Source organism: Solanum pennellii, chromosome 8 (genome assembly GCF_001406875.1).
Source record: "Solanum pennellii chromosome 8, SPENNV200".
NCBI classification, from domain to species: Eukaryota; Viridiplantae; Streptophyta; class Magnoliopsida; order Solanales; family Solanaceae; genus Solanum; species Solanum pennellii.
In genome coordinates this window covers 4,082,658-4,106,993 of record NC_028644.1, presented here as the reverse complement: position 1 = coordinate 4,106,993, position 24,336 = coordinate 4,082,658, and the positions used below count along the sequence as shown (strand labels likewise).

The window sequence follows — 24,336 nt, the reverse complement described above, 5'->3', positions numbered from 1 at the left end:
CATGTTTTAAATGTGTATTCTAGATGCTTCTATGCAATCTATAAATACTCTACTAATGCATAAGATCAAGTTAAGCTTTTGCATTTTACAAAATCAGCTTCACTGTTTCAGCCTTAGTTCTTGTTTGTTTGTAATTGCCATTGTTATGAAGCTTAAGCTTCTTGATAGGGGTTTTAATGAGAATAGAAACAAGCAGATCTTGGAAAAATCTTTGTGTTCCTAAAGATGAAGGTGGTATAGGTATTAGAAACATGGATGACATCTCTAAAACCTTGATCGTTAAAAAATGGTGGAGATTTAGAACCAATCAGTCTCTCTGGGCTCATTTTATGAAAGTTAAGTATTGTCACAAAGTTCACCCTTCTTTTAAAGCTTGGACCTCTGGTAATTCACAAGCTTGGAAGTTCATGGTCTAGACATGTTGTTGAACCTAACATTCTCTGGAGAATTAATAGTGGTAGTTGTACTATGTGGTGGGACAATTGGCTTGAGAAAGGGTCTCTAGCTATTTTGTACACTGATCATGTGCATAACAGCAACGCTAAGGTTATGACTATATCGATGGTGGTGATTGGAACATGAATAAATTAATGGGAAGATCTCCCCGAACATATAGTCCTATATATTGCTAAAATTCCTGTCGGAGATGCTAATGATAATGACTATGTTGTTTGGAACATTACTTGGGATGGTCAATACACAATTTCTTCTGCTTGGCAAAGCATAAGAGAAGTCAGACAGAAAGGTGGCATCCTGAGTAAGGTTTGGCACAAGTGCTTACCTTTCAAAATATCCTTCTTACCTGGAGAATGATGCTCAAAAAGCTACCGCGTTTGATGAGCTAACTCCAAAGGTTTGGTAATCCAATGGATACCAAATGCCTAGCTGCACAATACCTCAAAATGAATTAATTCAACATGTGTTTAGTGATAGTGAGATGGCTAAGCATATATGCAATTACTTTGGAAACTCCCATGGAATTAATCACCAAGGAGGCAACATTAGAATTTTCTTCAATGCTTGGTGGAATATGAACGAGTTCGGAGCTTAAAGGGTACAAAATATTAACAAAAATTCTAAAACGGTATATAAAATTTTATATTAACCAAAACGGTAAAATCGCTGCACCAACAGCGACTTACCCCACCGGAAAAAACAAAATCGCTGCCTCTGCAGCGATTTTGCAAAATCTGATTTTTTTTTTTTTAAAAAAAATGAAATCCCTGCCTAAGCAGCGATTTATAGAAAAAAAAATAAAAGAAATCGCTGCTGGGAGCAGCAATTTCATAAAAAAAAAAAATTTAGGACATCGCTGCAGGGGCAGCGATTTCAAAAAAAGAAAATTAAAAAAATATTTTTGAAATCGCTATTTCCTTAATTTTTTTTTATGAAATTGCTGCCCCAGCAGCGATTTCTTTTTTCTTTTTTTTTTTTTTTATGAAATCGCTGCCCAGCAGCGATTTCTTTATTTTTTTTAAAAAAAAATTGTTTTTTTGAAATCGCTGCTGGGGCAGCGATTTTGTGTAAAAAAAAAGTTCATATTTTGCAAAATCGCTGCAGAGGCAGCGATTTTGCTTTTTCCGGTGGGGTAAGTCGCTGTTGGTGCAGCGATTTTACCGTTTTGGTTAATATAAAATTTTATATACCGTTTTGAAATTTTTGTTAATATTTTGTACCTTTAGGCTTCGGACTCGAATATGAACACTACCAACAGTGCGCATAAAATGGTACAAAATATGTATAGCGTTGAAAATTTGGAAAAAGAAATTGGACATCTTGAAGACCAAATATTTGCCATCTAGAATGGAAGTGCAAATTTTATGGAACATCAAAACAACTATTTGTGTTGCCTTCCCAACTTGTGACTTAATAGGAAAATAGGTACAAATTTGCACAAGAATGGAAAGGTTTGGACCAAGCCTGGGGTTCTCAGACATGACAGTGGTCATCTCATTATGGCTTTCTCAGTCGCAACTTGTTGGGCTTTGTGGAGGCTTGTGAGCCGGCCCGACCCATTACTGAAACCCTAGGTTAACCATTTGGTTTTCCTATAAATATGATCCTTGTATTTGTAATTCAAAGTAGTAGCACAAGTGAAATAAAATCCTCCTGTTACAGTCGTGGAGTAGGGAAACCGAACCACGTTAAATTCTTGTGTGTCCCGTTTGTGTTCCGTTTCTCTTTTCTCTAGATTATTTGTGTGTGTTGTGTGTTTAATTCCCAACAATTGGTATCAGAGCGAGGTTTCAACAACATTGTAACACAAACTGTGAGAAATTGTCACCTAGGGTTCTTGTGTGAAGAACTGTGTGCAGGGAGGAGTAGCCGCCGTTACCGTGTGGGTAACCTCAAGCAGCAGCCGGCTAGGAGAACCGCGCAGGGTGCGAACAGCCGTCGTCCGTGTGCTGTCCGTCGCGCCGTTCCGTTGGCCGCCGCGTCGAGGAGCCTCAGATCCAGCCGCGAGCGTCCAGATCGTGAGCATCGTCCAAATCGCCGCCCGCTGTCTGTAGACGCCGTTAAGGGAATTGCCGAAGTCCTTTGAGATGGCAGAAGATGGGAAGTTCCGAATTGAGAAGTTCGATGGTACAGATTTCAGTTGGTGGAAGATGCAGATTGAAGATTTGCTGGTTCAGAAAGATTTGGACGTAGTGTTGGGTGACAAGCAAGGAAAATTGTCTGATGCAGAGTGGGCAGTTTTGGATCGGAAAGCTATGTCAGTTATCCGACTCTCGTTGACCAAGAATGTTGCGTTCAACATTCTTAAGGAGAAGACAGCGAAAGGCATCTTGGAAGCCTTGTCTAACATGTACGAGAAGCCATCTGCAGCAAACAAAATTTTTCTGATTAGAGAGTTGGTGAACACAAAGATGAAGGAAGGCAGTTCAGTTACCGAGCACATCAACTCATTGAATTCGATCTTAGCCAGACTTTTGTCAGTTGGCATTAAGTTCGATGATGAAGTTCAAGCTTTACTACTGTTATCATCATTGCCTGACAGTTGGTCCGGAACGGTTACAGCAGTTGCCAGTTCAGTGGGACCTAATGGATTCACCTTTGAGAAGATTCGTGATCTCGTTCTTGGCGAGGATGTCAGAAGAAGGAGTTCTGGAGAATCATCAGGTGATATGCTAAACGTCGTCAGAGGCAGAGGAAATAACAGAGGTAGTGGGAGCAGGAACCGAAGAAGGAGTCAGTCAAAGGCTCGGGATGGCTCAGGTGTAACATGTTGGAACTGCAAGGAGGTGGGGCATTTCAGGAATCAATGCCAGAAAGACAAACAAGTCAACATTGCAGAAGACAGCGTCAACGAGGATTTGTTTATCTGTTGCGCGGAGAGCAATGTGGATTCCTGGGTCATGGATTCTGGTGCTTCTTTTCACGCTACCCACAGCAGTGAAGCATTGCAGAATCTGGTTATTGGAGACTTTGGAAAGGTAAGGCTTGCAGACGATAGAGCTCTTGATGTTACGGGCATGGGTGACATGGTGCTGAAGACGCCAGTCGGTTTCTGGACCTTGAAGGATGTCAGAGTTGTTCCAAGCTTGACGAAAAGTTTGATTTCTGTTAGGCAGTTGGATGAACAGGGACATCATGTGAAGTTCGGAAATGGGCAGTGGAAGGTCGTGAGGGGCAATCTTGTCATGGCTCGTGGAACAAAAAGAGGATCGTTGTATATTGTCGGATTACCGTCTGAGGGAGTGACCGTCCCAGTTCAGAAGAAAAACAAAGTCCGGTTCACAGAATCTCGTGGGCAGAAGAAGGTTGTCTTTGCAAGAAAGAAACCCAGAGCCACAGGTCAGATTCAGGATGAACGAGCAAGGAAAGGTTCAGGAAGACCAGTCAGAGGCGTTTGTGGCAGTGGGAGCACCGGCCGTGCTTCAGCCAAGGCTCCTAGAAGACAGTGGGTCAAGAGAACCAGTATTCCAGCTGTTGATACGTCTCCAGAAAATTTCTTGCTGAGTATGGAGAGTGTTTGTTCTCAGGGAGTTCTAGGATCCGGCAGTTCGTGTCTCAAGTGGGAGCCGGTAGGGACCGAGGACGAGTCAAGGGCAGTTTCAGCCGTGACTGATGTGTTGAAGCTTCGGGGAGCTTCAACGGGCCTTTCAGTTGACTGATGAGAAGGCCGCTGTAGCAGGAGAGAGTTGAAAAAGATTACTAGACATACAAGTGTTCTAAGTGGATGACAGTTGAAATTCTTCAAGCCTCCAAGTGGGAGATTGTTGGGCTTTGTGGAGGCTTGTGAGCCGGCCCGACCCATTACTGAAACCCTAGGTTAACCATTTGGTTTTCCTATAAATATGATCCTTGTATTTGTAATTCCAAAGTGTAGCACAAGTGAAATAAAATCCTCCTGTTACAGTCGTGGAGTAGGGAAACCGAACCACGTTAAATTCTTGTGTGTCCCGTTTGTGTTCCGTTTCTCTTTTCTCTAGATTATTTGTGTGTGTTGTGTGTTTAATTCCCAACACAACTCACTGTAGAAGCAACAATCAGGCAGAAGCAATGCCAGCACTCTATGTAATAGAATGTTGTAATCGATTTAAAGCTAAACCACATAAAAGGATCTATGTATAATTGGTACAACACAAAGCCTAAAATGACTTTCACACATTTAATACAAGCTTGTACATCAACCTGCAGAAAATGAAAATCCATTACGACTCAAATTTGCCTTTTATCGTTTTTCCAGGCAAGTCGTAATTTGTTGACAAGGCACCCTAGTTCTATACAATTGACAAGAGAAATGACAAGAAACTGGAACATTACGAACATTTTCTTATACCACCACACTGTCTTCAGGTTTGCTGTATCTTGACACCAGCTTTTCGAAACTCAACATTTTGTTCAATGCACCAATATATGCTCGGACACTAGAGATAACAACATCCATATCTGCTCCAGTTCCACTGGAAGAAAACATGAGACAAGTCAAAAAAGATGCATATATTATGGTGACCTATGAGTCGCCTAAGAAAATGGTGTTCACGTATCAACTACGTGCTGACTCAAGCATATATGCAGGAAATGTTTTTGATATATAGTGAAGGATGTCATCACTTTATTAAGCATTTGTCACTCCTACTTGTATTGTTGGATACACACTGGTGGAGCTAGGAGTTTCATTAAGGAGGTTCAAAATATAAAGAAGTGAACATACGAAGAAGCCAAGGGGATTCAAAAGCTATTATATCTACATACTTTTCTGCCGAAGGGCATCTACATTATATAACTGCTTACATATTAGATAATGAAGTTCCTTGCCTGTGTTATGAGCCTGTGATACATTTATATTATATAAAGGTTTGGCATTTAGATACCGAAATCATTACTTGTCATATTTTGTGCACATATTTTTCTTTTCCCATCTTGTTTAGCGATGGCTACATTTACTCTTCCATGCTGTGTCATTCTTTGGAATTTTTCCATGTAAAACTGAAAGAGGCAAACAATATTTCGTGTTGATTTCATACCTAAATGTGCGGTGAATAGTCTGTCCAGTTGAACCATTCATTATCGTATGCCTATCATCACTGCAAATTGACACTCTGGTTGATGCTATGGCATCTATACCTTCTGTGACTGCATTCATGGAATATTCAAGGAGCGTAATAGGCACCTGCATAATGAGGAAAAGTACATTAAGCAGTAGTCGAGTAGTACAAAGGATAAATGTTTTATAAATACAGTTGCAATTTTGACCATCGGTTTTATGAGAGTTCATGTGTATTAAACCTTCACAATGAGGTCCACTGCCTTGTAAGCTGCATCAACAGGTCCTGTTCCAACTAAACAAGCAATATGCTCTTGACCATCAGTGTTTATAAGCTTCACAGTTGCTGTAGAGAGGCCAAGACTTCCACACATAATCTGTCGATTGAACGTTAAATCATTTTGAATCAGCTGAACTTATATTTTCAATCCAAAAGAATACAAAGAAAAGACAGGCAAAGACAACACAGAGGAAGAATTTCATCTACCTGTACATCTCCAAGCTTCCAATAAACATTAGGTTGGAGAACTTCATCTGACATCAGTGCTATTAAGTCATCATCTGTAATTTTCTGAAAGAGAAGTACGGAAGACAAATAAATGGGCAACATATCTCCTCTGCTTCAACTTCTACATTTGTTCCACACAGGTAGAACTAGAAATTGCCAGTGCTATTGAACACTTAATTAACGGAAATATGAAAAATTCAATTCACCTTTTTCTTCTCAGCTACTGACTTAAAACGCCAAAAGAGGTCCTCTAGTTCTTTTCCATCAATGTCATATCCAAGCTGGAATAGACATTAAAATGATTGATCCCTATTTTTAATGATATAATAAATATGTACAACTCACAATTTATGCAACTTACCTCAAGCATTTTGGATTTCAGTGCATGGCGACCACTGCAAAAAAAAATTGAACATGTTATTGTTTTCCTAAGGGAAGGATGTAGTTCAATGTGAACATTGCAGATGAAAAATTAAGGAGGCACAGGAGGGAGGATAGTAAAATTTTATTATGATTGTGTGATAAAATAGTGAAATAACCAAATTATAGCACGAAAATCTCAACAAGTTTTTAGCTCAAACATAAGAGAAAGAGATACTATAGGCTGATATATATTTTATTAAAAATGGAGGACTATTTACTGTTGAAACAGTAACTGTATGGAGTTCATGGAGCAGTACTCCAGTACTAAAAGAAATTCTTCCATGATAGGGAAATAGTAAATGTAAGATCAAATCTAATGGCATGGAGTTCATGGAGCTATACTCACAGTTGTAAAAAATAGTTGTAAAAAATATTATTTCCAAAGTAAGCACAATAAGACTTGCAAACAAAATGAATGATCCTTATGACTTCACAAAAATAATTATTGACTGGAAAACCAACGCATACCTGAGTTTCCCAAGGACAATACCCGCTTCATTAGAACGACTAAGCCCAACATCATCAGGAGATATAATCTCATAGGTATCCTTGTGTTTTAACATTCCATCCTAGAGCATATAAAGGGAAGTAAAAAAGACAGAAGAGACTTAGATTATCATCTCTTCTTTTAGTAGACAACTTTACGATAGTTGAAAGTTAGTAAATCTAATCATTAGGAAAGGAAAAAATAGGGGCCAACTGGGAACTGACTGCAGATAATCAAAGAATGATAACTGAAATAATTGATATCTAATATGAATCTGAACAGTCAACCAAAAAAAAAACATTGAATTGTGCTATAAATTCTAATATGTAGGAGATAAATTGATAAATTCAACTAGAGAAAGTTACAGCAAATGCACACCAACAAGTGAAAAGGCCAAAGAGGAAATGGAAAATTTCAGGGAAGAAAGACTAGGTAGATTCAAACTTTTGAAGTTAAGCCCTTTATGTTGGGAGTTAGAAGATATCTTAATCTACAAGCACCTATGGTTTCTGTTATGATGCGCATAATTTGACGAAATATATACATGTACTTGAGCTTTAAAAGAGAACAAGTGAACCAAGTGTCCAGTCTGAGAAAGAGGCAGTAAAACACAATACTTGCAGTAGATTAACAAATGGATGTTTCAACATAAGTAGCTACATGTTATGTTTACCAACCACAGTAATATAAAGAAAAAGTTTACAACACTAAATCTAGGTGCATCAATGCTACCTGATGGATGCCACTTTCATGAGCAAATGCATTAGCACCAACAATGGCCTTATGTGGCTGCACCTGTAGCCCAGTGTACTCCTCCACCTGCAAAGGTATAGGTCATCACAAAGCACAAAGAAAACAGATTTAGCTGGTATAAGTCTCTAGAAGATAGGATGCAACTAGGGGTACAATACCATTTTGCTCGATGGAACAATATGTTGAGTGTTAATCCCCGTGTAGAGGCCACCTAATACTTGCTCTCCGCGACATTTTAAGGCCATAACAACCTATCTCAGTACGAGGGAAAGGTAAAAAATTAAAAGAAAGAAAGAAAGCACGGGAAAATGACCAAATAGAAAAAAAGTATCGAAGAGGCAAAAAGTTCCTATACAATTCAGTAGTGTCAATTTTCAAGTTTCGGGTATCACCATCAAGCGCTGTAAAAAAAAACCGTTATTTGTTGCATTTTCACAGTTGTTCTTGTCATATGATTTGTCTTAAATTAAACAAAAAAAGAGAAGTAGCTGGTCCCTTACATAAGCTATATTGTAACAAAAGTGTGGAACCTATTGGTTGAACAAGCATTTGCTAGACAAGAAGAGAAGTATCCATTTTTCATGTTTCAGACATGCCATAGGATAGGGAAGTTCAAACTTTAACAGTATTATATAGCAAAAATGTTAGCTGGCACTTGTTTTTGCTCTTCTTCATACAATTTTTTTCTCATTCGTTTCTAACAAAGAATATAATGATAATATACCTGTTCCATATGTTCACGTCTTCAGGAATAAGAATTAAGCAATACACAATTTCCATTCCTTTCTTACTCATGCTTTTAATTTGGTAAGTCAGTAACGATTCATTAGAATCGGTTTTCTACCATGCAATTTCCTAATAAGTTGTTTCAGTGGGAAAATCATGTTTTATATTACAATTTCTCGTCCATTCGCGATGAGAAAATCCTTTGTTACTGGCAGTATAAAAACCTCAAGCTTCTTTGTATAAAACTCTCTAACTCACCTCCTCCAGAGAAGCATTTCCAGCTCTTTCACCAATGCCATTAATGGTCACCTCTAGTTGTCTTGCTCCTGCACAAGCTCCCTGAAATTGAACATGCTTCAATATTTTTCATACAATGTAAGTTAGTACATAACCATATAGGCATGGAAGAAATTACAAACTTACAGCTAAAGTGTTGGCAGTAGAAAGCCCAAGATCGTTCTGGCAATGTGTTGAAATTATCACATTTTCAATCCCCGGAGTATTGGCTTTTATGTCAGCAATTAATTGTCCAAATTCACTTGGAACAGTGTATCCAACAGTATCAGGTATGTTAAGTGTTGTTGCACCAGCTTTAATAACTTCTCCGAGGATATCATAAAGGAACTCTCGATCAGACCTGAGTGTGGAATAAACAAAAAATATACACTCATATCTTCTTTTACACCAAAAAGCATCCTGCATTCAAGATTCCTGTATAATCTATCCTTCTCAGACCCCACTTATAGGATTTCATGGGTATGTTGTTGGGGAATATGCAACAATTATTCATTTTATGTAAGAAAAATTAGGAATTATTTTTTTAGTTAAACATTGTAAAAATTAGTATATCATGTATAGTTTAAAATATTTGTCTATTGTCTAAACAAAATAAAAGATTTCTTACTATTGTGAAGGACAATATTATAAATTCGTAATTTTAATCCACACATTCTTATTTCTCACCTAAAATATTTATGCACAACTTATCAAGATATTATTTATGCGAGCAATAAAAAAGACAACCAAATATCGCATAACTAATACTAAATTTTATGCAAATTATCAGAAGGGCAACCAAATATTTCCATATAAATACTACATTTTTGAAGGTTTTATCCAAACGACCAGTTCTTAAAATTAGTTGATAAGTGGAATTGCTTAGATAGTAAGCATTTTCCAACTCCAACTCAGAGATGGTTGATTCTGTTGGGCTATTGCCCATGTTCCAGCCAAAGGCCCATGGCCTAATCCTACTTGGAAAAGGATTGGAATTATTCTCCTTAATTGGTTTCCAATTCTATTAGGAAAAGGATTGGAATAGTAATCCTATTTGTAGTTGGTTTTGGCTTTATAAGGAAAAGCACAACTCTATAAATAGAGGATGGTTTTGAGAGAATAATTAATTGCTCATTGGTATTGTCTTTGAAAGACATTAAAACATAAGAGAGGTTTTTGAGAGAGCTTTCAACAAGAGAAAAAGAGAGAAAGAAAAGGATTCTTTTGCTGCAGTCTTTTCTCCGACCAGCAACGTTCAGATCGTGTTTCCCGATTAACTAACCGTTGGATCGGGCTGAAATTTGGACTGAGTGTTCCTAACATCTTGGTGGCTGATTTGAACGGTGGAGATCGGATTCGGAGGTCAGAAAGATCCTGTTTTAGGTCCCGAACAGAAGCTGGGTTTGGGTGGTGTTTCTTTCTATTTATCTTTTGTTGGTGTAGCTATTGTTTGTTCTCTTTTGGCACTTGTTGTGTAGCCATTAGAAGAATATTTGTAACCCTCTTATTGTTATAGTGAAGCAATTCGGATCTTGTCGATCCCGTGGTGTTTACCTTCGGTTTGAAGGGTTTTTCCACGTTAAACTTGGTGTTCTTTATTGTTAGATTTTCAGTTTCATCTTTTCGTCACAACAACTTGTATCAGAGCTAAGGTTATCTATATGGAGGGGAATATGAGCAAGATGGTATGTCTAAACGGAAGAAACTACAACATATGGAAAAGCAAGATGAAAGATCTATTGTTCGTGAAGAAGATGCATCTTCCGATTTTCTCTGCTCATAAACCCGAGAATGTGACCGATGAAAATTGGGAATTTGAGCACCAACAAGTATGTGGATATATAAGACAATGGGTTGAAGATAATGTTCGCAACCATATTGTGAATGAGACACATGCTAGAACATTGTGGGAAAAGTTGGAGACGCTTTACGCTTCAAAAACTGGCAATAACAAGTTATTCTTGTTAAAGCAATTGATGACCTTTAAATACAAGGAGGGTAGTCCTATTCTTGATCATATAAATGATTTTCAGGGTATTCTTGATCAGCTATCAGGAATGGGTGTGAATTTTGATGATGAAATACAAGGACTTTGGCTTCTTAATACTCTACCGGATTCTTGGGAAACTCTTCGTGTTTCTTTAACAAATTCTGCCACTGGTGGAAAGGTGACTATGGAATATGCAAAGAGTGGTGTGTTGAATGAAGAGGTTAGAAGAAAATCTCAAGACATATCTTCACATTCAGATGTTCTATATACAGAAGATCGGGGGAGACATAAGACAAGAGATCCGAGGAGTAGAGGTAAAAGCAGAAGCAAGTCAAAATTCAAGAATCCAAATATTATATGTTATCATTGTGGAAAGAAAGGACATATTAAAAGATTTTGTAAACAATTGAAGCAAGATCTTAAAGAAGGGAAGAAGGAAGAAAACAACGAAAATAATGTTGTTGCTGTTGTCCATGATGACCTTCTCTTCGCTTGTGATAAAGACGTCATCAATTTTGTATCTCAAGACACAAGTTGGATAGTAGATTCTGGAGCTACATCACATGTCACACCAAGAAAAGACTTCTTTTCATCTTATACTTCTGTTAACTCTGAGGTGTTAAATATGGGTAATACTGGTGAGGTTAAGGTGTTTGGTGTTGGCACTGTTTGTTTGAAAACCAATACTGGTTCAACGTTGGTCCTTCAGAATGTCAAGCATGCTCCAGACATTCCAATAAATTTGATCTCTGTAGGACAACTAGATGATGATGGCTATCATAATGACTTGTGCAATGGTCAATGGAAGCTCACCAAAGGCTCACTGATTTTAGCTCGAGGAAGAAAACATTCAAATTTATATGTGACACAAGGATCGATTCTTGGTGACTCTATAAATTTGGTGGAGAGCGAGACTTTATCAGAATTGTGGCACAAGAGGCTTAATCATATGAGCGAGAGGGGGATCACATGTTTGGCTAAGAAGAATTTGCTTGCTGGTATGAAACAAGCAAAGGTGAAAAGATGTGTTCATTGCTTAGAAGGGAAACAGAAAAGAGTTTCTTTTCACAGTCATCCTCCTTCAAGAAAGTCTGAGCTATTGGAGCTAGTACACTCAGATTTGTGTGGTCCTTTCAAAGTGAAGTCAAAAGGTGGTGCACTTTACTTTGCTACTTTCATTGATGATCATTCTCGCAAGATTTGGGTATATCCTTTGAAATCCAAAGATCAAGTGCTTGATGTGTTTAAACAGTTTCAAGCCTTATCTGAGAGACAAACGGGAAAGAAATTAAAATGTATTCGCACTGATAATGGTGGTGAGTATATTGGTCCCTTTGATAACTACTGCAAATCGCAAGGAATACGTCATCAGAAGACTCCTCCAAAGACTCCTCAATTAAATGGTTTGGCAGAGAGGATGAACAGAACTTTAGTTGAGAGAGTTAGATGTGTGCTTTCAGAGGCTAAACTTCCAAATTCTTTTTGGGCTGAAGCACTTAACACTGTTGCTTATGTTATCAATTTGTCTCCTGTTGTTGCTTTGGATGGTGACGTTCCAAACAGAGTTTGGTTTGATAAGGATGTTTCTTATGATCACTTGAAAGTGTTTGGGTGTAAAGCTTGTGTGCATGTTCCAAAAGATGAGAGGTCAAAATTGGATGTTAAAACTAAGCAATGTATCTTCATTGGTTATGGTCAAGATGAGTTTGGATATCGATTTTATGATCCAATTGATAAGAAACTCATTAGAAGTCGTGATGTTGTGTTCTTTGAAGATCAAACTATTGAAGATATTGACAAGACTGAGAAACTAGATTCTCATACTGATGAGAGCTTAGTTGATGTTGATCCAATTCCTACTATTGATACATCTTTTGCACATGAGAGAACCCAAGGTAATGATCAAGACAATGATGAGAGTGTAGAACATGTATTTGTTCCTACTGATGATGTTGTGGTTGATAATCAACCAACTCATGTTGGGATGACCGCTTCAGATGCTCCAGAAACCTCTTGTAGAAGATCTACTAGAGAGAAGCGAAGCTCAACACGTTATTCTCATGATGAGTATATTCTATTGACTAATATGGGAGAACCTGAAGGTTATGATGAAGCCATGTTAGATACTCATAGAGATAAGTGGAAAGAACTCATCGTAGACAATCATGAGTTTTGTAGAAGTGTGGCAGGCAGGAAGCCTGTCAAGAGATCCTCTACTTGAAGTCCATTTGGCCCCTTGGCTGGAGGGGGAGTTTGTTGGGCTATTGCCCATGTTCCAGCCAAAGGCCCATGGCCTAATCCTACTTGGAAAAGGATTGGAATTATTCTCCTTAATTGGTTTCCAATTCTATTAGGAAAAGGATTGGAATAGTAATCCTATTTGTAGTTGGTTTTGGCTTTATAAGGAAAAGCACAACTCTATAAATAGAGGATGGTTTTGAGAGAATAATTAATTGCTCATTGGTATTGTCTTTGAAAGACATTAAAACATAAGAGAGGTTTTTGAGAGAGCTTTCAACAAGAGAAAAAGAGAGAAAGAAAAGAATTCTTTTGTTGCAGTCTTTTCTCCGACCAGCAACGTTCAGATCGTGTTTCCCGATTAACTAACCGTTGGATCGGGCTGAAATTTGGACTGAGTGTTCCTAACATCTTGGTGGCTGATTTGAACGGTGGAGATCGGATTCGGAGGTCAGAAAGATCCTGTTTTAGGTCCCGAACAGAAGCTGGGTTTGGGTGGTGTTTCTTTCTATTTATCTTTTGTTGGTGTAGCTATTGTTTGTTCTCTTTTGGCACTTGTTGTGTAGCCATTAGAAGAATATTTGTAACCCTCTTATTGTTATAGTGAAGCAATTCGGATCTTGTCGATCCCGTGGTGTTTACCTTCGGTTTGAAGGGTTTTTCCACGTTAAACTTGGTGTTCTTTATTGTTAGATTTTCAGTTTCATCTTTTCGTCACAACAGATTCAAGTCAACAAAGAATGATGAAGTTCGTATCATATTGTGTGTGCACCTAGATTATTTCATGAAATATTATCTAATTCAGTCACCGAAAGATTAAGAGTCTGTTTGGATGAGCTTAAAAGCTAGTCAAACTGACTTAAAAGTCAGTTTTTGACTTATTAGAGTGTTCGGCAATTATCGAAGTGACTTATTTTAAGTCAAAAGTGACTTATTTTAAGCTAAAAGCTAGGTGAGAGGTTCTTTTTTTTTTTCAACTTAACAATCATTATTACCTTTTTGTCCTTAATTCTTTCATTATTATTATTATTATTATTATTATTATTATTTGTATTACTATTATTAATATTAGTATTAGTATTATTAGGATTATTATTATTAGTAGTAGTAGTAGTAGTAGTAGTAGTAGTAGTAGTAGTAGTAGTAGTATTGTTGTTGTTGTTGTTGTTGTTATTAACAATAATTCATTTGTGATGATAAAGAAATATATGAATGGTAAGAAATATTATTACTTATAGATGTAAAATATAATTTATTTTTTTTAATTGTTTTTAAGTATAAAAAACTTAAATTAACCAATTTTTTATCATGTTAACAACTTTAAGGGTATTTTAGACATCTTGATTAAAAGAATTGTTTATCAGCACTTGTTTGCCAAACACATCAATAATTTTTTTTTCAACTGCAGCACTTTCATCCAAACACATAACTACTTATTTTAAAATAAGTTTTAGCACTTTCAAAAGTTGCTTTTTTTAAACCAATCCAACCGGGCTCTAAGTAGGCGTGTAGCCATAAATTTTAAATATTTGTTATTTTATTTGAAATTTTAAAGATGAAAATATGTTTGGAATATTTTTTGCTAAAAAAGAATAGATTACATTATTTGCAATTCATGAACATGGATTTGGATAACAAGTGTGGAGTACTTTTCTTTTTAATTTAAAGTTGAATTTAAAAAATCTGTAGTCAATCACTAATTTTCAAACAAAATGAAATCATGTCACAAAAAAAAAGCACATAAAACTGTAATTATTGTCGAAGATATTATTGAAATGGACAACACTACTTTATATGGAAAATATATTATGCTCTCACGCCCCACAAGTCACATCAATCACATGTATATTCCGTTGAAACAACCCAATTTAGTACTATAAGAAAACCTAATAATGGTGTATTTGAAAGGTACGAAAATATTTTATATTGTTTGGTTGTCAACAAATTATTTCAATTTTTTTTTAAAAAAAAATTATCTCAAAATTAATTATTTTCAAAACTAATTAATTTGGGATAAATTATTTTATCATGTGTATAGAATAACTTATTAAGATATAAATGGTGGAATAAATAATTCTGCATAATATCTCAAACCAAACACATGATAAAATAGTCTTAAAAAAAACAAATCTACAAATAACATTTTATGCTAAAATTAATTGTGTTCTCATCACCCTCGAGTATACCTCATCCTCACTCCACCTCCAGTCCTTTAATCTAAATTATAATAACATATTCAAAATAGAAAATAGTTCCATAAATAAGGTCTAGAGAACGATAGAGTATATACACACTTTACTAATATAGAAATTATCTAAGATTACATACAAATCTCCTAATTTTAAAATAAACATTTTACTTATACATCAAACACTAACCACTTGTATTTCTAATAATGATATCTTTTCATACCAAATCCACCACCCAATATGGTCTATTCAGAGTTTTAAGAGGAATCTACCAGCTATGCCCACTAATTAAACAAACAACTAAAACCATATAGAAAAGTCAACTGAGCAATTAGCTTACCTAAGAATTGCTATTGTTTTGATTCAATAATTTTTTTTAAGAATTAAAAAAATGTTTTTTTCTAATTGAAATAAGAAAAATAAGTATTAAAGAGACATTTCATTATTCATATTACAAATTTTGAGCTCTTCAACCTTCCACACACCTTATTTTCATCTCAATTCAATCCTGCAACTTTTCATTTGTATTTGTTTAAATTATCCATAAATATTTTTAAAATAATATATTTTACATAATAACAAACACAGTAAAAATAATATTTTCTGTGTTTCGATTTAAGTGACACTTTTTTTTTAAGTCCATTCTAAGAAATGTCTTATTAAAAATAAAAATCAAACTAAACATAAACATTAAAGTGACTCTAACAACTAACAAGGACAATAATAAAAGTTTCCCTTATTTCATAAATTTTATATCTGAACCAAATAATAACATTAAAACGTTCTAAAATTTAAATAGAAAAGAATACACATTTTTCCTAAAAAAGAAAATATTTTCTCTGAACCAAACAACAACCCAAATATTATTACATCTTCTGTATCAATTGTACCATTTACCACCCACCAGGCATTTTTCAATCATAAGAGAAGTAAGTATACTACTTTTATCTAAACATGACAAAAATTAGAAAAAAACAAATGCACACAAATCAACATAAAGTTACAAAAACCCAGCAATTAGTAAGCAAAAGAAAAAGTGAAATTAAGTGCTTGGGTCCTTTGCTACCTCGCATGCGATGGAATCTATAATTACTACTCAAAATCAAATCGTCTTATCTTAATTACCGTCAATTTTTTAAATTAACATATTTATTAAGAAATTAATTATTAATCTATATAATTTATTATTTTATTTTATTTTTCCGTCTTATTTTATGTGAAACTAAGGGCCCGTTTGGATGGGCTTAATAAAAGCAGCTTTAAAAAAGTACTTTTGAAAGTGCTGAAACTTATTTTTAAAATAAGCAGTTATGTGTTTGGATAAAAGTGCTGAAGTTGCTATGCCAAACGTGAAAAGGGAAAAATGGAAGAAAGAGATGTTAGGAATATGTTGTAATTTGGAGATTGTATAAAAATATTAAGGGCAAAAAGATAAAAATGTGGTCAACTTAAAACAGCTTATAAGCAAAAAAAAAAAGCACCCCTACCCCAGCTTTTAACTTTTGGCTTAAAATAAGTTTTTTTTAACTTAAAATAAGCTATTTTGAGTATTGCCAAACAGCTAAATAAGTCAAAAATCAACTTTTAAGCTGAGCCAAACAGGCTCTAAGAAAGTCACATTTCCTTATATGAAAAGTACTTAAATGTACAATTCTTTTTTTTATCTTTGTTGTTTCATTTAATTTTAAAGATAGACCTCCCTCTGTCCAGAAATGTTTGTCATATTGGCTTGTCAAAAAATTAATTTGACTTTTTTTCAAAAGTAAATTAAATCACATTAATTAGATATTTTAAACAAAAAAATTAAATATTTTAAAACTATATGAAAAGTAATATAAATTACAATTTTTTGCATATTAATATAATGAAAAAATATATCTTAAAATATTAATTAAAGTTTTTATATTTTTACTCTAAAAATAAAAAGAAGGAGAAAATACCTAATATATTTATGATGAGAGAGAAAAATAAATTTAACTTATTTTTGACAATTTGATAAACATTTCTAAATTTTCATTATTTTTTAATATATTTTATGCTCGATTAAATATTATCATATAAAATAAAGACTAAAGAAGTACTAATTATGAAGTCGAGAAATATAAAATTAAATATTTCATCCTTTCTAAACAAATAATTAGAGATAAAAAGAGTATTAAATTTTCCTTTTAACCGTCACTTTAAAGAATCGAACTGTCATCGATAAAATAAAAATTTACTTACCTAATTAATTGAGCTGTTGAGATTCTTCTAGATAAAGTTTGATTTTGATTTTTTTGTTGAAATTTATCCAAAAAAAAAACAAAAAATTAAAATTAAATTGCATACCTTCCTGCATCTTCTGGACTAAATTCAACATCTTCACATCCAAGGCTTCTAGCATAAGCTACCATACTCTTTGCTTTTTCCACCACTTGTTCTCTACTCATCTTCAATTTATACTTCATATGTATTTCACTCGTAGCAATAAACGTATGAACCCTAGGTTTTTTAGCATATTTCACTGCTTCCCAAGCTTTATCAATATCACTTTTATTACATCTAGATAACCCACAAATTACAGGAACAAATCCATTTTCATCAGTATTATTACCAATTTCCTCTGCAATTAATTTCACAGATTCGAAATCTGCTTCAGATGAAGCTGGAAATCCAGCTTCAATTATATCGACACCGAGTTTCGCTAACTGACGAGCGACGTCGAGTTTCTCTTTCGTAGTCATTGTAGCACCTGGAGATTGCTCACCGTCACGAAGAGTAGTATCGAATATGCGAACGTATTTTGGGTCGGAGATTTTACTGGGTATATATTCCGGTCGACGATTCGAAATCGAACACCGGATAAATGTGCAGTAGTGGTGTTTTTTGATTGAAAAACTGAAATTATTGGTATTAGAAATTGGAGGAAGAAGAACATTTTTGGATTGAAAAATTGAAAAGTTATTTCTATGAGAAAATACAGAGTTTGAACAAAGAGAAGAAGAAGACATTCTGAAAATGTGCAGAAAATGGTCAAACACAGAGGAGAAGAAGAAAAGTGGGGTTTTAATACTAACAAATGGTGGATATTTTATAATAAAAAAAAAAGTGTACTCCAAATTATTTGAACCAAGTGGATACCAAGTCATTTATCTCATATCTAAAAAGATTCTAGATCATTTCACAAAGAGATTTTGGTAAATATTGCTATTATTTAATTTTTAACGTATTTATTGAGAAAATAATTAATAATATAAATATTTTATTACAATACTTCTATTTATTAATGCTTTGCAATTTCCTTTTTAATTTAAAAAATTATAGTATTTGGTAAATATACGCGTAGAGACAAATGATATAGCCATAAAAAAAAGTTTCAAGTTTTACCAAAGAATTTAAAGTTCGAATGGGTCTTTATTGTTTTATCTTTTTGGGATAATTTTGAGATTTTTCTAAAGGTTTATTAGTTTAATAAGTAACTAATTACTTTTCTTGTGATTATGATATGACGATTATCTATATTGTGTAATTATACAATGAATTTCTATTATATTAAGAAGCTATACTCACTAATCATCTTTGTTTTTTTCTTCATTATAAAGATAATCTCTATTTTTTATAATTATTATAATTGTATGTCTCTATAACCTCCTCCATTTTCTTCATGATTAATGTCACGTTTATAATTATCTTTTTATATGCTGCTATGTAATATTATAAATAGAGGTAGAAAGATTTTTATTGTAAATACTTGAATAATTGAAAGAATGGGAATGATCTTATCTCTTGTCTCTCTATTTTTATTGTTTTTATCTTTAGTATTCTTATTTAATTACTTTAGTTTTGAAACATGTTATCAGCATTACTTTCTAAATTCATCTAAATATTATTCCCGAATAAAATATAATTTGATTTAGTAAGTAATGATCAATTTGATTTTGTAAGTAATGATCAATTTGATGTCAATAACTTGAACCCAACAAGATAAGTCATTAGTATTGTTGAAATTTTGTTATTTTCTTTTGTAACAAGGTGAATGATTAATATTGTTATGTTGTTACTTTATATTTTTTCATTTTTCACTATATATTATTTGATTTGTAGGTGAAATTTATTTATTATTTTATTTATGATTATGCTCACTATTTTGATTATTACATAAATTATTATTTTTTTATGTATGAAATATTTTGGGTTCACATGGAAATAGAAAAAAAGTAGTGGCAATGAACAGTTTTATTTTAGTATAATTGAAATTATTATTATTTTTAGTGTTCAATTGATTCCTTGATTTATAAATGCAATTCACTAGCTTATATTTTGTGTACCAAACATAATACAAAATAATACTATATGTAACTCTCTATTTTGATAAATTTAAGATATGAGTACATATTTTGTTGATAATATTTTTATTATTTTTCTTTTGTTTTATATTTATTTGTGCTTGTTAATCACAAATTGGTAATATATTTTAAAGCTCAACAGTGAATCTTATTATTCTTGGGTGTGGGACTGTTTAAAATCGAATTGAAATTAATAATTCTAATCGAAAAGAAAGTTATTGATTTATCCATAATGTGTTATTGATTTAATAGTTCAGTTAATTTTATTTTTTTTGTTATCGGGTTATCGTTCTTAACAATTTGAGATTTTCTCTTAACGGGTTAACCATGTAGACAATAAAATTCGCGTCGAGAAAACAATAATCAAGAACGGAAAATTATAGCAACAATCGATTTTATTATTTCAAATGTGAGTGTTACAATCTCTATAATTCCTCTGAATTCGCCTTTTCAAATATAAATTCAAGGGCTTTAAAGCTTGTTCTTGAATCTACGATTAACTTGAACTTGAACTTTATCTTTGTTGAATGCCTTGAATCGGACCCGTTACAAACAGAAAGGACGGGGCTCTCGCTGACCGGTATACAATGTTGTTGTATTGGGCCCTTAATTATCTGTCAATTCTGTATGTTGGGCCCAAGCCTGTTAGGGCGTAGCTTAGCACTATATATAGACGCTATGACAAACCCTATTCTGTAATTCTGTTCTTGCCTCTCCTTAATAAAACTGCTCTCCCTCTTCCCGTGGACGTAGCCAATTTATTGGTGAACCACGTAAATCTGTTGTCTTGTTTTTCGCGTTTATATTTTCTCGTATTATCTCGAATTTCACACAACAATCTTGATCTTGACTTTTATTTGAACTCAAGGGCTTCGAGCTTGTTCTTGAATTCGGTGGTCTTGATCTTGATCGTTCTTGAACTTGAATGCTTGAATTCTTAAACTTGTAGCTTTGTAGAGAATTAAATGGCGTTTGTACCACAGAGTTTCTCTAGCTTCTTGTTTAGAATTTTCTGTCTCCTTTCTGAATTATGAGGACCCCTATTTATAGTTTTAGAATAGAGGAGTTGCGATTGGAATAGGATTCCGTTCAGCCAATCAGATTTAAGTGACATGGCATTTGGGCTTTATGGAGCGGGCTTGTCATCTTTGACACATGTCATGATTCTATTGGTTTTCTTATTTGACTTGGCATGCCACATCATCTGCACACGTGGCGCCAAGATGGGCTCTAGAATGAGATGAGATTGGGTTTAACAAATTGGGTTCATCCAATGTAGCCCAAATCAATTAATTTAGACTTTAATTAAATCCATATTTATTGGACTTAAATATTTAACTCAATTATATCAATCCACAATATTTATTTGGATTAATATATTTATGAATTCAATATAATCCGAATCATTTTATAAATTTATATTTAATAAATTTTAAATGATTACAAATGCCCCCTGCTTCAAGTCTTGTCGAGATATTTTATCTTTTAGTAGGCTTGAAGCATTAACTGGTTACTAAATTCTCCTTAGTTAAAAAAATGAATTATAATTGAATTAACAATTGTAATCCTACTCAATTTCATATTCATATATATGTTTTATTGTCCAAGCCAAAAAAGAAATTGTAATTGAACTAGGAATTGTAATTCTACTCAATTTCATATTCATATTATGTTTTATTGCCCAAGCCAAAGAGAAATTGTAATTGAACTAGGAATTGTAATCCTACTCAATTTCATATTCATATTATGTTTATTGTCCAAACCAAAAAGAAATTGTAATTGAACTAGGAGAAGGATTCTATCCCACCACATGACATCTATAAATAGATACATTGTCTCCATAATTTTATTTTCAATTACAGATTGTGAGCCTACGACGAAAAGGGTATACTCAAGGTAATTTTCCTTCTTTTTTTTTATTTTCGTCACTTTTTTACAGCTTGACATGTCTGTCGTAGAAAATTCATATCTCATTGTAGAAAAAAAGAAATCATAAATCGTTTGATTTTTCAGAAACTAGACTTTTAAACTCCAACATACCCGAAATTCAAAATTTAATACCTTCAGAATCTTTTTAGATGATTTTTTGAAGTTAGCTCTAGATTCTGTCATGCTAAAAATTCGTCACTTTTTTTACAGCCTGACATGTTCGTTGTAGAAAATTCATATCTCGTTGTAAAAAAATCAAAATCATGAACCGTTTGATTTTTCAGAAACTAGACTTTTTGATCTCTAACATATCCAAAATTCAAAATTTAATACCTTCAGAATCTTTCTAGATGATTTTTTGAAGGTAGCTCTAGATTCTGTCATGCTAAAAATTCGTCACTTTTTTACAGCCTGACATGTTCGTCGTAGAAAATTCATATCTCATTGTAGAAAAATCAAAATCATGAACCATTTAATTTTTCAGAAACTAGGCTTTTCGATCTCTAACATATCCAAAATTTAAAATTTAATACCTTCAGAATCTTTCTAGATGATTTTTTGAAGGTAGCTCTAGATTCTGTCATGCTAAAAATTCGTCACTTTTTTACAGCCTGACATGTTCGTCGTAGAAAATTCATATCTCATTGTAGAAAAATCAAAATCATGAACCATTTAATTTTTCAGAAACTAGGCTTTTCGATCTCTAACATATCCAAAATTTAAAATTTAATACCTTCAGAATCTTTCTAGATGATTTTTTGAAGGTAGCTCTAGATTCTGTCATGCTAAAAATTCGTCACTTTTTTACAGCCTGACATGTTCGTCGTAGAAAATTCATATCTCATTGTAGAAAAATCAAAATCATGAACCATTTAATTTTTCAGAAACTAGGCTTTTCGATCTCTAACATATCCAAAATTTAAAATTTAATACCTTCAGAATCTTTCTAGATGATTTTTTGAAGGTAGCTCTAGATTCTGTCATGCTAAAAATTCGTCACTTTTTTACAGCCTGACATGTTCGTCGTAGAAAATTCATATCTCATTGTAGAAAAATCAAAATCATGAACCATTTAATTTTTCAGAAACTAGGCTTTTCGATCTCTAACATATCCAAAATTTAAAATTTAATACCTTCAGAATCTTTCTAGATGATTTTTTGAAGGTAGCTCTAGATTCTGTCATGCTAAAAATTCGTCACTTTTTTACAGCCTGACATGTTCGTCGTAGAAAATTCATATCTCATTGTAGAAAAATCAAAATCATGAACCATTTAATTTTTCAGAAACTAGGCTTTTCGATCTCTAACATATCCAAAATTTAAAATTTAATACCTTCAGAATCTTTCTAGATGATTTTTTGAAGGTAGCTCTAGATTCTGTCATGCTAAAAATTCGTCACTTTTTTACAGCCTGACATGTTCGTCGTAGAAAATTCATATCTCATTGTAGAAAAATCAAAATCATGAACCATTTAATTTTTCAGAAACTAGGCTTTTCGATCTCTAACATATCCAAAATTTAAAATTTAATACCTTCAGAATCTTTCTAGATGATTTTTTGAAGGTAGCTCTAGATTCTGTCATGCTAAAAATTCGTCACTTTTTTACAGCCTGACATGTTCGTCGTAGAAAATTCATATCTCATTGTAGAAAAATCAAAATCATGAACCATTTAATTTTTCAGAAACTAGGCTTTTCGATCTCTAACATATCCAAAATTTAAAATTTAATACCTTCAGAATCTTTCTAGATGATTTTTTGAAGGTAGCTCTAGATTCTGTCATGCTAAAAATTCGTCACTTTTTTACAGCCTGACATGTTCGTCGTAGAAAATTCATATCTCATTGTAGAAAAATCAAAATCATGAACCATTTAATTTTTCAGAAACTAGGCTTTTCGATCTCTAACATATCCAAAATTTAAAATTTAATACCTTCAGAATCTTTCTAGATGATTTTTTGAAGGTAGCTCTAGATTCTGTCATGCTAAAAATTCGTCACTTTTTTACAGCCTGACATGTTCGTCGTAGAAAATTCATATCTCATTGTAGAAAAATCAAAATCATGAACCATTTAATTTTTCAGAAACTAGGCTTTTCGATCTCTAACATATCCAAAATTTAAAATTTAATACCTTCAGAATCTTTCTAGATGATTTTTTGAAGGTAGCTCTAGATTCTGTCATGCTAAAAATTCGTCACTTTTTTACAGCCTGACATGTTCGTCGTAGAAAATTCATATCTCATTGTAGAAAAATCAAAATCATGAACCATTTGATTTTTCAGAAACTAGGCTTTTCGATCTCTAACATATCCAAAATTCAAAATTTAACACCTTCAGAATATTTCTAGATGATTTTTTGAAGTTAGCTCTAGATTCTGTCATGCTAAAAATTCGTCACTTTTTTACAGCCTGACATGTTCGCCGTAGAAAATTCATATCTCATTGTAGAAAAATCAAAATCATGAACCGTTTGATTTTTCAGAAACTAGACTTTTCGATCTCTAACATATCCAAAATTCAAAATTCAACACCTTCAGAATCTTTCTAGATGAGTTTTTGAAATTAGCTCTAAATTCAGCCATGCTAAAAATTTTCAGATTTGTGTGACTTACTAAAAATCTCGTGTCTTGACGTTGGAACAACGAAATCACAATCCACTTGGTGATTCCTAATCTAGACATAAAAGTCTACAACACATCCAAGATTCAAGATTTAATACCTTTCGAGTCTCAAACATCTTGACGGGTAACAATCTCTTCTTCGTTTGTATTTCCCTTTTTTTTTTTTTGGTAGATCAGCAAAAGGAATTTTACATTTTATGGAGGCTACATAATGGAAGGATTTATCACATAAAAATGTGCTTAACGGCATGCCTTAACAAAATAAATAAATAAAACACTCAAGGTGTTCCATGGCTCCGAATGCTTAACCAACTTGATGCTTTACTAGAATACCGTGTAACGCTCCCGCCTTGAAGATAACCTCAAGGTGTTACAAGG

General features: G+C 33.5%; 1 protein-coding gene across 1 annotated transcript; it reads right to left on the bottom strand.

The window, feature by feature from the left end:
- Window positions 1-4,533: 4,533 nt before the first annotated feature.
- On the bottom strand, window positions 4,534-18,101 carry LOC107028537 (2-isopropylmalate synthase A-like; the record flags this gene model as incomplete). Its single annotated transcript, NM_001323451.1, is given in 13 exon segments — window positions 4,534-4,907; window positions 5,472-5,617; window positions 5,734-5,868; window positions 5,979-6,062; window positions 6,206-6,280; window positions 6,361-6,394; window positions 6,891-6,991; window positions 7,642-7,728; window positions 7,821-7,913; window positions 8,647-8,727; window positions 8,812-9,025; window positions 17,410-17,942; window positions 17,945-18,101. Coding segments are annotated over 13 exon segments (1,767 nt in total). The 5' UTR covers window positions 17,999-18,101.
- Between the last annotated feature and the right edge of the window lie 6,235 nt (window positions 18,102-24,336).